The 13,371-nt window shown below is 38.9% G+C and overlaps 1 protein-coding gene across 7 annotated transcripts in view; it reads left to right on the forward strand.

The window, feature by feature from the left end:
• Positions 1-13,371, forward strand: part of Obsc (Obscurin) — a 33,295-nt gene that overhangs the window by 10,535 nt on the left and 9,389 nt on the right. For 3 of the 7 annotated variants that reach the window (XM_066731234.1, XM_066731227.1, XM_066731231.1), the window contains 17 exons: positions 424-552; positions 722-892; positions 1,404-1,485; positions 1,680-1,775; positions 3,611-3,703; positions 4,710-4,874; positions 4,959-5,096; positions 5,170-5,788; positions 6,608-6,760; positions 6,853-7,119; positions 7,325-7,360; positions 8,545-8,793; positions 8,900-9,041; positions 9,175-11,057; positions 11,296-11,394; positions 11,714-11,818; positions 12,216-13,358. In XM_066731234.1, coding sequence (XP_066587331.1) covers positions 424-552; positions 722-892; positions 1,404-1,485; positions 1,680-1,775; positions 3,611-3,703; positions 4,710-4,874; positions 4,959-5,096; positions 5,170-5,788; positions 6,608-6,760; positions 6,853-7,119; positions 7,325-7,360; positions 8,545-8,793; positions 8,900-9,041; positions 9,175-11,057; positions 11,296-11,394; positions 11,714-11,818; positions 12,216-13,358 — 5,570 coding nt within the window. The remainder of the gene's footprint in view (positions 1-423; positions 553-721; positions 893-1,403; positions 1,486-1,679; positions 1,776-3,610; positions 3,704-4,709; positions 4,875-4,958; positions 5,097-5,169; positions 5,789-6,607; positions 6,761-6,852; positions 7,120-7,324; positions 7,361-8,544; positions 8,794-8,899; positions 9,042-9,174; positions 11,058-11,295; positions 11,395-11,713; positions 11,819-12,215; positions 13,359-13,371) is intronic. The other 4 variants (XM_066731228.1, XM_066731232.1, XM_066731229.1 and 1 more) reach the window with 4 other exon arrangements.

The following is a 13,371-nucleotide window of genomic DNA, read 5'->3' on the forward strand; positions in this document are numbered from 1 at the left end:
AACGGTTGGTTGCGCAATCATCGGCTTATAATAAGCTGAGGCCCTCCGGGGTAGGAAAAATAATCTGAAAATAAATTTGGGTAAAGGTGAGGTTCAAAATTTCTGGCACGGAGGAACCTCAACGAGTCATTTGCTCGAGACGGAATTAAGTTGAAAGTACCAGGGACACTGACAAATAGTTTTAACTATGACTTTAATTACAGATCGTAAAATTGATTAGTTCCGTTATACAGACCGTTTCATTATGCAAAAACGTATCGAGAAACGTCAAAATATATATCTGAGAAAATTCTTATTTGAAGATCAATCTATTTTCACGATAATGAAAATAGCATGAAATGTGAATCATGAGATACGTTATAGATTCGATTCAATATAGAGAAGTAAGTATTTTCCACTAATATGTATAATAATAATTTGCAGGATTTATGCGAGGACTACAGATGGAAGGGAGGGTTGGTTACCAACGACAATTCTTATGCAAACAGCCCTCAGTGAAGATTCGTCAACGATAACCAGTCACAGAACCGAGGATTCTCATTATAGAAGGGAGTAAGTCAAATTTGTATTACAATTATTTTTGCAATAATATATAATAATAAATTTTCAAAAATTAAAAAATTTCTTTTTTATATACATGTATAGATTGTAAACAATTTTTAAACTAAAGAAATATTATTATTGTATTTTGACAAAAAATTTATATATTAAATGATTACAGAGCAGTAATAAAAGAACTAGTGGAAACTGAGGAAGAATTCGGGAGAGATTTGCAATTAGTGGTGGAGCGTTATTTGAAGCCTTTGGATAATCTAAGCGTACCCCGTATAGTACGGGACAACAAGGACATCATTTTCACAAATTTCAAACAAATCGCTGATTTCCACAATACGTACGTATAAACATCACACTCAACATTTCATCTCACCATGGACAATACATAAACAAATTTAGCTGAAACCAAAAAATGGAGAAAATCAGACACACTTTTTTTTTCACACATTTCCCATGAAAAAAATCTCATCGAACACTCACAGTGACAGCAATTTTTGAAATTTTTTAGCAAACAGAGTAGTAAGTCTTTTTCTGTGTTGTTATATACCTTAATGTTGTTAATAACAAAGCTTACCCTTACCTTATTGAACTAAAAAATGGTTCTTGCAAATAAACTCTAAAATGTTGTTAATTAATAAATAAAAAAAGTAAATTGTTGTTTAAAGTTAGTCCCGTTCGAGCTAATATTAAATAGTGGAAAAAAAAGGAAGGCTGATTGATATTCCAAATTGTTGTACCATTTGCAATTAACTGGAAAATTAAATGATAGATAATAATTGTCCAGTAGTGATTACCCTTAATAGGCGTGGAGTGTATTTGGCTTGTCAATTAATTCCGGCCTTACTTAGATCGTTTGGCAGGGTCTTGATCGAGGGCGTCAATTATTATGCGGACCAGCCACGTATGCTTGGAAAAACTTTCTTAAGATTGGTAAGTTTCCTCTGTTCCATATAAGAATCCAATCGATTCTCAAAAGAATAATTTTTAATCCGTTTCGTTTGCATTCTCTCCATTCGATATTTATTTCTCGAAGAATTATTGAAAAATTGTCCAATAACGGAGATGAATGTTGAAATAATTTTTTTCTCAAGCTAACTCACTGCTTTTTAAATTATATTTTCAAGGAAAGAGACTTCGACAAGCACGTGGCTTATTGTAGGGACGAGCCATTGGCCCAGGAATTCCTGCAGACGAACGACGAAGTCAGAGAATATTTTGAGGTTCGTATTAGAACCGAAATATTATCAAATAAATGTGTATAAATAAAAATCACTTATGTTGGTAAGGAAGATTTCTGCACTAAATAGAAAATAGGAAAACAAGCGCCACCAGAGAGAAATTGCGAAAATTTAGTGGCATCAGCCAAGGTTCTGATGGTTACACAGAAATTTATCAAAGCGACATTAAAATGCTATTGAAAAAAGGTCCTCGACTTCTTTTATCTTTCTTCTACACGAATCATCAAATTTTTAGGCTACGTGGAATCATCCAAATTTTTAGCCGATATTTTTTTTTCGTTTTTCTTGTATTTCTATCAAGTAGCGATGATTATCTCAATGTTTCTGTCGGTGAAAATGGTCAATTACGTAAGGGACAGGCGGGCGTCTGTCCAGACACAGAAATAGCTGCGCTTATTCTTAACGTCTATCGTCCCTCACCATCATCGCTGCAGCCATGTTTTTTTTTCACTTTGCAAAAGAAAGAATCGTGTAAACCTCGGCACAAATGTCATTCAAATCTCCCATTCAAAACACAATATTGATATACACTTTATTAAGATTTTCCCTTTATTCATGGGAAAGCGCTTTTCCTGCTGCGATAAAGTCGTTCATCAAAATTAATTCTGTCAGCTTGTCAATCTGCCAATATGCCTTGTTAATTCAGTGATGCATGACGTTAATAATGCGACGAACTCAACTAGCAATACTCTTGATTAACAAACTATAATTAGTATTAAAAAATTTTAATTATAGAACATCAAAAATTTGTTAAACAAATATTAAATCTTTATTAATATTAATTTATATATTTATTTAACTTGAGTAATTAATTTGATAGTAAACTTTTTTTTTAATATTTGGAAAATCGTCAAAATGAGAGGAAAATATATTTTTTGTGGAAAACAAGAAAATCTATTTTCAAATCAACAGTATTCCGACAAATTTTCCGGAAAAGTATCGACGATCCATCGATCCTTTCACGAATCTTCGTTTGGACCATCGATGTTTGTGCGTGGTCAGTCTAAGAGTGTCTAAGTATAGAAAGTCTTGCCGAATTGGTCCGCGATGTGCGGGAAGCAGGAACCGACAGTTCAGTCTACTCGTAGCTCGCGATTCGTGGTGCTTCCTTCGGCTTCCCTGGATTCTCCCAGGTGCGTCCACCTGTTTACCCTGATTCGTCCAGAAAAATTAATTTCACTCGAAAACGTTAGTCCCACCCCCCACCACCTCGTACTTCCTCACCATTCATCCCACTTAACATTAGCCCACATCCCGCGACCTATTCTTTCCTTACATTCTATTCTTAAATAATTTAAACGCGCGAATATTAATTAATTTTTTTATTTATTTTACAAAATTAAGTAAAAAAATAAAGTTGAATCTTATTTAATTTAATTTTCCGGAAAATTCCAATTTTCTCAGTTTTTCCAGAGAACGATGGACTTTGAATGAAAAATTTTTATGTTGAGTCGAGGAAGGGATATGATGTAGAAAGGTGGTAAAGATTTTTCATGGTAATCGTGGCTGAGCTAATGCAAAGGCAAAAGTGGTTCGACTTTAAATACGAATGTGGAGTACGGGATCACGATGACAGACGCGCGAGTGCATTCTCCGGAAACTAATGCCTGTGTGTGTTGCGTATGTGTGAGTGAGATTGAAAATGTCAGTGTCTGTATGTTAAGTTGGTGTGTCTGTGTGCGTGAGCGCGCGAAAAGCGTCGAAAATTGGCGTGCGCTTGGGTGTCGAACAAGCTTCGAATTTCTCGAGTCCCAGTAGAAACTGCGTGGATTAATTGTTAAGTGACAATTGCAATAAAAATCATTCATTATTCGCAGGAACTCAGCCAGAACCTCGGCGACGATAAGAGTGTGTCCGAGCACTTGAAACTTCCCATACAACGTATCAACGATTACCAGCTCCTGTTGAAGGTAAGATTTTCCAATTTTCCAATTTTCTCGTCAATGGAAAAATTTTCCACTTGATTTTCCAATTAATTTTCTTGTTTAAAGGAAAAAACGAATTTTCCAGATGAAGAACAGGTTGATCTAAATTCGAGTCGTGTTCGGGGGTGGCTGACGAAAATACAGGCTGACATATATAATTCTTGAAAGCATTCCAGAGCGGTTTTGGGATGTCCAAACAAATTAAGAATGAAGAAGCAACTGGCGCGAGATGAACTAAAGTCGGAAAAATCACGAAGCGAGTTTTCCTTTTAAATATATCAAACGAGCTCGTTGGATTTGTCTGGTCCCATCGTAAAGTGCGTTACGCCTGCACAAATTACTCATAGATGCACGCATACATGAGCACGCTTGGACGATCACATACGAATGACCTATATTTCAGTCTGTATTTTATCGTACCGTACGAAAATAGTATCTGCTGTAGAACATATCTCTTGTCTTGCCTTGAAAATACATCTTTCAGCTTAAAATTTCCGGATGACTGATTTGTTGAATAGTAATTAAAAAATGTTAAGTTTATGAAAATTCTATCAACGCCTCATACCCCTTTCCCAATTTTCCTCCCCCACCCCCATTTTCATTCGAATTTTCCACCAACTCCCTCAATTATCCCCAAATGTTTTTTTCTCGTGCCTATTCTTTTTTACGTTGGACGTAAATAAATTAAACAGCTGGATTTTGGACTTGAGACGGTTCCAAAAGTGATATCACCGTTATTCACCCCATGCTACAAGTCTGATATAATCAGATTTTCGAGGATGTGCGTGTAATAAAGTGGGTGGCGTACGAATTTAGCTAGCTAAAAGCGTCCGATCATCGTCACGCATTATCTTACAGCAGCAGCAAATAGGAAATTCGATATGTTAAATAAATTTTTTCTAGTTTTTTTTCTCTTAATCCCCCCCCCCCCCCCGTTTGTTGTTCCCGTTCACATATGCATAATGCACTGTTTCCTCGTTGTGTCCCACAGGAGCTGGTGAAATATTCGACCCGACTAGGCGAAAACTGCGACGACCTACAGAAAGCCTTGGATTTGATGCTAGGAATCCCCCACAAGGCCACAGATAACAAATTTCTTAGCAATATCGAAGGATTCAAGGGGAACATTTATAAGCTTGGAAGATTAATTTCTCACGTTAGTCTATAAATTAAAATCCTTTGATACCGTGACATATCAGAATATATTGAATTTTCAAAAAAATCATAAATTTTCTTCCAGGAGTGGTTCACCATCGTTGATAGAGAGGACAAGAGCAAGGAGAGATATTTATTTTTGTTCAAGGCCAGGATCCTTGTCTGCAAGGTCAGACGAATTTCCGAAGACAGATCGGTGTTCGTACTGAAAGATATCATTCGTGTAGGTAGCCTGTTTTATGATTAAATATAAATATTTTCATTTTTTTTTATTCATAAAGAATGGTTAATTTTAGCTACCGGAAGTAGAGGTCAAGGACGACCCTAAGGACGATCGTTGCTTCGAGCTCTACAACCCTAGTATCCCTAATTATCCGATTACTTTGATAGCCCACAAGGACTACGTGAAGGATTTCTGGTTGAAGGAGATCAGGGAGTACGCTAGTGACCTTGTAGCCCTTGCTGAGCACGCGGCGGATGACCTACAACTCGCAGAGGTGAAGGAAGAGTCGAAACCGGAAGAGAAAGGTGTACCAGTCAAGGTCGTTCCTAGTCCGTTGAAGAGGAAGATCGAGGAAGTTGGAAAGGTCGAGAGAACTGAGGAGGAAGTGAAAAAGTCTAAGGATAGTCCGGCCAAAGTAGAGGAGGTCAAGGAAAAGTCGAGCAAAGTAGAGAAGTCTCAAGTAGAACGAGTCAAGGGGGAGAGTGTTAAAGTTCAACAAGTCAGGGAGGAAAAATTGAAAGATAGTGGTGAATCTGTTAAGGCTGTAACAGAAGTTAAAGAGGTTACCAAGAAAGAAGGGATTAAAGAAGCTATCAAAACAGAAGTTGGAAAGGAAAAGGTAGAGCCTACCAAACCGGAAGTTGCCAAGGAGACATCAAAGTCGAATTTAGATACTGGAAAACAAGAAAAAGGTACCAATAAATATGGCTTAAATAAGAGTAGTGTTGGTGGGGATAAATCAAGTCTTGAAATAACTAAAAGTAATCCAGATACTGAACAAACTAACATTAGATCGCGTAAACCTAGTCTAGATTTAGGGAAATTAAAACCTGAACCAGAAAAATCTAACCCTGGTTCTTTAAAACCTAGTACTGACCTAGGCAAGCCGAGTTCTGGTTCAATAAAAAATAACCCAGGACCAGAAAAATCTAACCCTGCTTCACGAAAACCCAGTTTGGAGCTAGGAAATTCTGGTTCATTAAAAAATAACCCAGGACCAGAAAGATATAACCCTGGTTCAATAAAAAATAACCCAGGGCCAGAAAAGCCTAATCCAGGTCCAATAAATAATCCAGGTCCAGAAAAATCTAACCCTGGTCCGATAAAAAATAATCCAGGACCAGAAATATCTAACCCTGGTCCGATAAAAAATAATCCAGGACAAGAAAAATCTAACCCTGGTCCGATAAAAAATAATCCAGGACAAGAAAAATCTAATCCTGGTCCAATAAATAACCCAGGACCAGAAAAATCTAACCCTGGTCCGATAAAAAATAATCCAGGACCAGAAAAATCTAACCCTGGTCCGATAAAAAATAATCCAGGACCAGAAAAATCTAATCCTGGCCCAATAAATAACACTGGACCAGAGAAATCTAATCCTGGTCCAATTAAAAATAATCCAGGACCAGAAAAATCTAACCCCGGCTCGCGAAAACCTAGTGTTGACCTAGGGAAATCGAATCCAGGATCCGGGAGAACTAATCCAGCGACAGTAAAATCAAATCCAGGTCTTAAGGAGGAGCGATCGAATCCTGGAGAAAAAGTCGCAGAAAATCCTGGAAAACCTGAGGGTAAATTAGTTAATGTAGAAGATTCCAAAGCAGAAATGTCTCGTCGATACTCGTCCAGTCGTTACAGTTCCTCTGCTAAGGTTGTAGAGGGTAAGTTTATTTATCAGCTTGTACGTGCTTGTAAGATGGAAAAATGATTAAGAAAGTAAGTACTAAATTTTTTAATTTATATTTTCATTCAGAATACTCTTCAGTCTCCAGTAGCACTCATGGAATGTCCTACACGGAATCCTCGGTGTCCTCGAGCAATGCTAGGGCAGCTGCATCCTACCAATCCTCTAACCTTGCTACTGAGAGAATCGCGGAGTCTTCCAGCAGTTACACATCTGCTATTGGCACCTCGTCTAACAGCAAAATAGAAGACAGCAAGACTGCCAAGATCTCTCTGGGCGCCACTAACACCGGAAAGCCCAAATTTGCCAAAACCATCGAAGGCTGCAACGTTGAACGTGAGTTATTTGAAATAAAATTCAGTTTACTCCCTATTCCCCTTGAAACTCAAAAATGCCAGAATAGTAAAGACAATAAATACGTTTATCAATTGTTCCAATTAATTTTATTTTTATTTTTGTTTAATAAGAAGAGGAAAAAATTTTGTCAGGCAAGGTCTGAATTGCGTTCAAAAGGATAAAATAGTAATTTTTAATGTTCTAGCGAGTCGAGAAACGAAGGCTTTGATACACGTAATAGGTAAAGTGACAGGCGATGTGCAAAATTTCTATCAGCATCTATTCTCATCCATTTCATATTTTCCACTCTAAAGAAATTTCTACAGATTCAATCTCGTGCCTTACACGGCCTCTTTTTCTCTGATAGATCAGCTAAAACGCTTTTAGACGTGGTTCTACGTTGTCTATTTTGCTTCATTGATATTTGTGTTGATATATATATATATATACTATATATATTTGTATTATTTCCTATTCGATGCTTCGCAATTCTATTCTATTCTTCGCGACCTATTTGTTGTATGTATATTATTGTTCATCGTTTTGTTTACTATGCAGGCGATTTCTTTTTGGCTCAATTGTATACATGTTGCTTGGCAAGTATTTATCGAGGCAACAACGACTAGACGACGGATTTCGGTTGTTCGAACGACGACGAATACCGGGTAGGAGATTATTGTCAGCTCAGAAGTTTCAAAAAGAGGATTACAATCCTTTGTTAAACGTTTATCAAGGATTAAAACTTAGTCAATTTAAGGATTCCTGTTAGCTACTATTATCTCAACCATAAGTGACTAATACAGGTCGCGACTGAACAAATAGTTAATCTACAATAACTTTTTAATTAACCCTTGGATTAAAAAATGTTATTATAGTTTTTCTTCTTAAAATCAAGCACTCTATCTACAATTTTCAAATTGACAATAATTTCAGAATCACCCTGTATAGATAAAATCACTGATCGCTACTATTTTGGTGGCTTGTCGTTTGGTCGTCATTGCCTCGGCACCCCTTCAACCACTCAAATTTTACACGAACAATTTAACTTTTAAATTATTATCAATGACACAAAATTCTACAACAACGTAAACTCAAAAATTGTCCCATTATAATAATTCAACTCTCACACATCTTTCATTTCACATCACATTGTTTACACTTCACATTTATAGTAGATACACCGCTTACTTAATTATTCTATGAGTAATCAACACTTATCTCTTCCGAGTAGATAAACGAAACAACAAATTTTGCTGTCCATAAAAAACTTACCAAAGCCTAAGACTTTATCTTTTCTGCAATATCTCCTGCAGCCACGTGTCGCTTACCATTTCAGCTAGTAGTTTTCGTATTGTCAATTTGGTCGTGAATTTGCGAAAAAATCAGCAATCATATTTATATTTAAATTTTCATTTTTTCTCTTAGCTGGAGAATGTGCAACTTTCGAATGTTCTTTGAGTTCATCCGATGCTGCCAATCGTATATTATGGCTCAAGGACAATAAACCTCTGGAGGATAAATTGGCTGACAGAGTGACGACCACCGCATTTGATGATAAAAGATACAAATTGGAGATCCAGAACGTTCATGAAGCTGATTCTGGAATTTATACCGCGAGAGCCACCAACAGCGATGGAGTCACTACTTGCACTGCTCAACTGGTTGTTCAAGAACGTGAGTAAAAGTCATTTTCTTCAAAACTTCAAAATGATCAATCATTAATATGTAAAAAAAGAAAACAAAAGTTCTGACCTCATTAACACAAATTAATTTCGAATAGTGACTGCAGAAGAGCGAAAGGCTAGGGCAGAAGCAAATGCACCAATCTTCTTGGTACGTCTGAAGGACACTGAATTATTGGAGAACACTTATCTGCGCTTCATGATCAAAGTAAAAGGCGATCCAAACCCAGCATTAAAATTGTGAGTACAAATACGCTTCCATTAAAATTAATCATAATTGAAAATAATCCAGACCCTGATCATCCTGGCCTCGTTACCATGAATATTGTATTTTTTAATATAAAATTAATCCTTACAAAAAAATGTTCTCCAGCTTCAAGGATGGAGTTTTGATAGACAGCAATAATTCTCGAGTGAAGATAATTGATGAAAAATCTGATAAAGGATTTTACGAGCTGGTGATAGTGGATGTGCAGAAGGAGGACGCAGGCAAGTATTCCTGTACAGCTACCAATCGTTTTGGTGATACATCCTGCGAGGCCCAGGTGACCGTGACGGATGAGAAAGCAATATTCGCTGGTCTTCCGGAGGGTCTGTTGGCTCCTGGAGAGGAGCCACAATTCACTTGGTTGCGCGATGGTCAGCCTTTCGATCCTGAAGAACGCTTCAAGGTTCTCTTTAAGGACAATGAGGACACACTGGCGCTGGTCTTCCAGCACGTGAAACCGGAAGACGCTGGTCTCTACACCTGTGTGGCCCAGACCAGCACAGGTAACATCAGCTGTAGTGCGGAGCTAACAGTCCAGGGTGCCGTGAACCAACTGGCCAAAGATCCTGAAAAGCCCAAATTGGAATCTGAGTCGAGAACTTCCGAGGTGAATGTGGGTGGATCTGCCATGTTGGATCTGCAAGTAAAAGGCTATCCTAAGCCTGATATCAAATGGACAAAAGATGGTGAAGAGATCATTGCTGGTGGAAGGATCAAGTACCTGTGGGAGGATGAGGAGTCTTTGTCCTTGGTGATAAAGCATGTGACTGCCAAGGATGCTGGAGTCTACACGATCAAGGCCAAGAACGAATTGGGAGAAGATGAAACCCAAATCGAATTGATAGTCAAATCTGCACCCAAGGTCGTTCAAAGACAGAACGACATAAACGCTCTCGTCGACGATGTCATTGAAATGATCTTGAAGATCGAAGCAACACCGGCTCCAGAAGTAAAATGGTACAAGGACGGTCAATTGATGGAGGAGTCAGATCGAATTCAGATCGTTAAGGAGGGTAACGACACTTACAAACTCATCATCAAAGGTGGACGTTTGTTAGATGGAGGATCTTACTCCATAGTAGCCAAGAATGAGATCAACCAGACCTCTGAAATGTGGAACTTATCAGTAACCAGTCCTCCCAGAATCAAAAAAGGACTGGGTGAGCCCAAAATCGTAAACGTAGGAGAAAATCTGACCTTGAAGATCGAGATAGATTCCCAGATAGAATCAAGTGTCACGTGGTTGAAGGACGAAGAAGTACTTGTCGAGGATGATAGGGTGAAGCTGTCCCACGATGGAGACGATTATATCCTGAAGATCACAGGAACTGTCAGTACGGATGCTGCTAGGTACAAGGTCAAAGCCACCAACCAGTATGGTACCGTAAGTGACGAGACTAGAGTGAAGGTCCATGGGATTCCAAGGTTCAAGGTCAAGCTCCAGGACACAACAGTGAAAGAGGGTGACGTGGATGTAGAGTTCAATGTACAGATCGAGAGTTATCCTAAGCCAACTGTTCAATGGTTCTTCGGGGACTGTGAGATAACTGAGAAGAGGGAGGAATTCAGCATAGTGGAGGATGGGGATAATTGCAAGTTGATCCTGAAGGAGGTGAAGAGCGAGTTGAAGGGCAAATACAGCTGCAAAGTGGCGAACGAGTATGGCGAGAGCAGCTGCGAGGCCACTCTCACAGTGAACACGAAGCCCAAAATGACCAAGAAATTGTCTGATGTCAAGGTCAAGGAAGGCGATACCTTAAAACTTCACGTAGAAGTCACTGGAACTCCAGATCCCGAGATCAAGTGGTTCAAAGATGGCGAGGAAGTCTCTGCGGACACCAGGATCAAGATCACTCGAGATAAGAAACGCAAGGAGAGCTACGACCTTACAGTGACCTTGATTAAAGGTTCGGATGGAGGAGTGTACGAGGTCAGAGCACAAAACGAGATGGGAGAGGTCAGCTGCAAGAGCAAGGTCACCATTATGAGTAAGTATAGATATTTCTTATTGAAAACCAGGACTTCGACGATTTTCCAAAGTAAGTTCTTCAAGGTAGAATTCGTTTACCCTCAGTACCCGTGAATAATATATGTGGTTTATTGTAATTATTGTTGATAATAATGGAGATTTTTTTCTGTACTTTAAAAGTACACCCCCAAGTCCCTGAATGTTATTCATGTTTAACTAAAATGAGGAATGTCTTTGGTGACCTTGAAAATTCTTAGCCAAAACCGAGGAGAAGATCGAGGAAGTCGAGCAGGAAGAGAGCAGCCAGAAAGTACAAGAAGAGGACCTCGAGAAGTATCAACAAGCTGGAGTGGAAGGTAAGAGGGAAAATAGCGAAAATATTGATTAAAGCTTAAACACCCTGCTGTATAATAATTGTGAGGTCTTTCTTGACTTCCCATAATTGACAAATTCAGTTTTTTCTTAGCCAGCAACTAATACTGGCGCATTTTTGTAAAAATTGAGTACGAAACCTCTAATTAACCGCCAAAACTGCCACTTCTTTCGATAGAAATTCGGAACGGGGTGCTGTGAGGTTTTAATGTTAGGGAAAATAAACCGAGCACCATTTACCGAAAGATTGGTGGCTCTGGCGTTTTGGGTAGTGGTAGTTTGTAGAGAAATTGTGTAATTCAGGTCTGGAGAAATCGGAAAAGTCGAAAGTGCAGGTGATCCATCAGGATGGCGGTACAGTGACCATCTCTTACGCATCGACGACCACCCACGAGGCCGTCATGACAGGTAATGAACACAAAATGGCGTCAAACTGACGCCATGTTACACGCTAAAACAGAAAAACATTCGCTTGACACGCTGGATCATATCATTCTCGAATGCGAAAATTCATGCTTCACTCGTACCGAATAAATTGGTATTTGTCGTAGTGAGCGTTTTTTTGTATATTATATTGCTTCAATTTTTGAAACGTAAAAATTATAATTTTATGTAAACATAATTATTAAATTAGTATATTTTTATCGAGCCAACTATAGAATAGATGACGATTAATGTAAAAGCTATGCAATTGGAGAAACTAAAGTTAAAGCTTTGTTCGACGTTGGAGAGTGTCGGAAGGAAAAATGTACAGGGTGATGTAGTTTTGTGGGCGGAGCAAATTTTCTAAACAAGCCATTCGCAGGTCCAGATGAGAGGCACTTGATCAGCAAGTTGACAACAACGAAGGTCGAAGTACAAGAGATGGGCTCGGAGCTTCCGCAAGTCGAAGAGGTTGCTTCGTACAGCTACAGTGTGATGGAAGAAAATGACGTCAAATCCCAAAATGGCGTCCTCGTCGAAGAGTTCTCCGAAGGGGAGGAAAATCAAACCAAACTCAAGGTCAACCGTGGTGTTTCTATAGTCTCGGTTTCCGACGACGAATCGACCTTGAAGGCCATGTCCAGGGATGACAGCACTGACGATGTACAGAACTTCCTCCACGACGACGAGAAGCCCAACGGCCATGAGGAGTTTTCTCGAATTATGGAAAATGGTAGAATTCCTTTATCCGCCAGAATCACCGAGACCATCATAGAAGAAAGATCAATCGAGGAATCCCTTTCCGAGGCTCAGCTACCGAAATCTAGAACTCTTCAGGAGCCCCTACATGCCAAATCGGAAGATTCAAAATTGAGCAAAGAAGAATCCAAACTGGAAGTTCAGGAACCTCTCGCAGCCAAACAAATGGAAACGGAAGAAACTCCCTTACCAAAAACAGCAAATTCACTTTCTAGACAGGGTTCAAAATTAGAGCGTCGACAATCATCCGAAGCTCAAAAAGTTGAAATTGAAGAAGTCTCTTCTCCAAAAACAGCAACTTCACTTTCCAGGCAAAGTTCAAAATTAGAGCGTCGACGATCATCCGAAGCTCAAAAAGTTGAAATTGAAGAAGTCTCTTCTCCCAAAATAGCAACTTCACTTTCCAGACAGAGTTCGAAACTAGAGCGTCGACAATCGACTGAAGCTAAAAAAGTTGAAGTTGAAGAAATTTCTTCCCCGAAAAATGCGATCTCTCTTTCGAGAGAGAATTCGATATTCGAACGTCAGCGATCGATCGAAACGCAAAAAGCAGAGAGATCCTCGGTATCTCGTCAAAGTTCGCAAAAAGGCGTTCTTGAGGACGCTGAAGAAGTAGACGAAGAGTTGGAAAAATTATTCGATCGCGTGAAAAGACAGCGCAGTGTGTTGGACGAGATTCTTGATAAAGAATCTAGCAAGGAATCCAACAAAGAAGTTGAGAAAGTGTCTAGGAAAGGATCTATCGAAGAATCAGGCCAAGCAACAGGTATGAGGAAATG

The sequence above is a fragment of the Prorops nasuta genome, unplaced genomic scaffold (assembly GCF_024137725.1).
Source record: "Prorops nasuta isolate Cenicafe-Biocafe unplaced genomic scaffold, Cenicafe_Pnas_1.2 PNAS00008, whole genome shotgun sequence".
Classification (NCBI taxonomy): domain Eukaryota; kingdom Metazoa; phylum Arthropoda; class Insecta; order Hymenoptera; family Bethylidae; genus Prorops; species Prorops nasuta.